Here is a 2,522-nt window from a genome sequence, read left to right on the forward strand (position 1 = left end):
ATTTCGCAGTTCAAAGCTACATTTCTGCGTATACAACTTATGCGTAATATCTCTTTAACAACGTAGCATGCAATGCATTAGGTATAACTCTTCCATCAACATCCGCAAGCTTATAAGTGCCTACCGCATTAATTGCTATTATTTGGTATGGATCTTCCTAATTGGGTCCCAATTTACCAACATTTTCTGCGCGGCTTGCTTCATTATTATGCAGTACCCATTCACCAACATCGAAGGTTAAAGCACGCACTTTTTTTATTATAATATTTCGCAATTTGTTGTTTGTTATTCTCTTCTCGTATTGCAGCCATTAGTCTGCGTTCCTCCATAAAGTTTAAATTTTCGCACAAAGCATCATTATTTGCAGTTTCATCAAAATTGGCAACCCTATGTGTTGGCACAAAAATTTCTGCAGGAATCATTGCCTCCGAACCATACACTAAACTAAAGGATGTTTCACCAGTGCTTTTCTTAAATGTTGTGCGATGTGCCCACAACACATGGGACAGTTCATCAACCCATCCAGTTAGCTTTTCGTTTAAGCGCTTTTTAATGCCGCTAACAATATCACGGTTAGTTACTTCGCATAAGCCATTGACTTGTGGGTGTGCAACAGAAGTAAACTTCTGCATAATATTAAGTTCTTCACACCAACTTTTAAAGGGATCTTTTGCTATTTGCGCCCCGTTGTCACTTACAATCTCACGAGGAACCCCAAATCGACAAACAATGTGCTCCCAAACAAAATTTTGCACTTGCACCCCCTGTAATTGTGCGCAATGCTTTTGCTTCTACCCACTTGGTAAAATAATTGATTGCAACAATTAAGAACTTTACGTTTCCTGCACCTGCAGGGAATTGCCCGACAATATCGATTACCCATTTATAAAACGGCCATGGTGAATTAACTGAAATCATTTCGTGCCTTGACCTTCTATTCTGCGCCGCATGCCTTTGACAACTTTTGCACCTTTTAACTGTTTTTGCAACATCACGATACAGAGTTGGCCAAAAGTAACCCAACCGCATAATTTTTGCCACAATGGTCTTATAGCCAGAATGCAATGCACAAGAACCGCTATGCACTTCTTCAATGATCGGTTCTGCCTCTGCGGGGCCAACTCAGCGCATTAATGGCCCATAATAAGATTTGCGATATAAGATGCCACTTTCAATGGTGTACATAGGTGATCTTATACGCACCAATCTTGCTTCGTCTTTGTTCTCTGGCAGTATATTATTGCGCATATTTTCAATAATTGGATTCATCCAATTTGGGCATTCCTCTTCTATTGCCACAATAACTAGACTACCATCAATTGCTTTGCTTGGCAACTCTTCCACCCACACTTGCTTTTGAAAATGTGAAAAAGTTAAAGCCACAAGCTTGCTTAATGCGTCTGCCTTTTTGTTTTGATTTCTTGAAACTTGTGCGAGCTCAAAATGCTCGAATTTTTCTGCAGTTTCTTTCAGCAACTTTAAATACTTTTGCATAGAGAGCTCATGTGCTTCAAAAGATCCATTGAACTGATTAGATACCAACTGCGAATCCACATATGCACGTAACTTAGTGATGTTTAGCTTAATTACAATGTTCAATCCCGCAAGCAGCGCCTCATATTCAGCCTCGTTATTCGTGGCATCAAAATTGAATCGCAGCGCATATGTGTGTTCTTCACCGTTTGGGCTTGAAAGAATCAAACCCGCACCAGCACCTTTTGCGCACGATGCACCATCAGTAAATAAATCCCACGTTTCACCCCGCACTGGTTGCAATTGCGTTTGCTCATGAATTACTTCCAATTCGCCAGTCATCTCTGCAAGATAATCTGCTAAAACCTGTCCCTTCACAGAAGTCCACGGTAAGTAAGTAATTTTTTCATAAGACCCTAGTTCAATTGCCCACTTAGCAAGCCTTCCAGATATTTCGGGCCTATTGAGAACATGCTTAACTGGCAAATCTGTTAGAACATGAATAGGATGTCCTTGAAAGTACCTCCGCAATCGTCTTGATGTTAGGAGCAGTGCGTAAATGAATTTTTCCATTGGCGCATAGTTAATTTCACTTCCTGTAAGTGCTTTACTTACAAAATAAATCGGTTTCTGCATTTTTACACGCTCCGCAACCAATACTGATCCGAAAGCTTCGTTCGCAACAGAGACGTATAGGTATAAAACTTAGCCCTTTATTGGTGCAGTTAATGTTGGTAATGTCACCAATAATGGCTTCATTTCTTGAAACGCGCTTCTGTTTCCGCAATCCAGACAAAATGCTTCTGAGTTAAACATCCTTTAAGCATCTTAAAAAATGGCAGTTGTCTTTCCGCAGCCTTTGACAAAAATCTAGTCAAAGCCGCTAACTTGCGTGTTAAATTTTGCACTTCTTTTACTGTTTTTGGAGCAGTCATATTTTCAATTGCGGCAACCTTTTTGGGATTAGCCTTAATGCCTTGTTCAGTGACGTAATATCTCAAAAATTTGCCCTCTTTTTCACCAAAACTACATTTGGACGGATTTAATTT

The 2,522-nt window shown here is 39.9% G+C and overlaps 1 protein-coding gene across 1 annotated transcript; it reads right to left on the reverse strand.

Annotated features, from left to right (window-relative positions):
- Positions 1-1,122: 1,122 nt before the first annotated feature.
- LOC139900930 (uncharacterized) lies at positions 1,123-2,109 on the reverse strand. The gene has a single exon (XM_071883676.1). The coding sequence runs from the start codon at positions 2,107-2,109 to the stop codon at positions 1,123-1,125; it is 987 nt and encodes a 328-aa protein (XP_071739777.1).
- Positions 2,110-2,522: the final 413 nt, after the last annotated feature.

Source organism: Rutidosis leptorrhynchoides, chromosome 3, assembly GCF_046630445.1.
Source record: "Rutidosis leptorrhynchoides isolate AG116_Rl617_1_P2 chromosome 3, CSIRO_AGI_Rlap_v1, whole genome shotgun sequence".
NCBI lineage: Eukaryota > Viridiplantae > Streptophyta > Magnoliopsida > Asterales > Asteraceae > Rutidosis > Rutidosis leptorrhynchoides.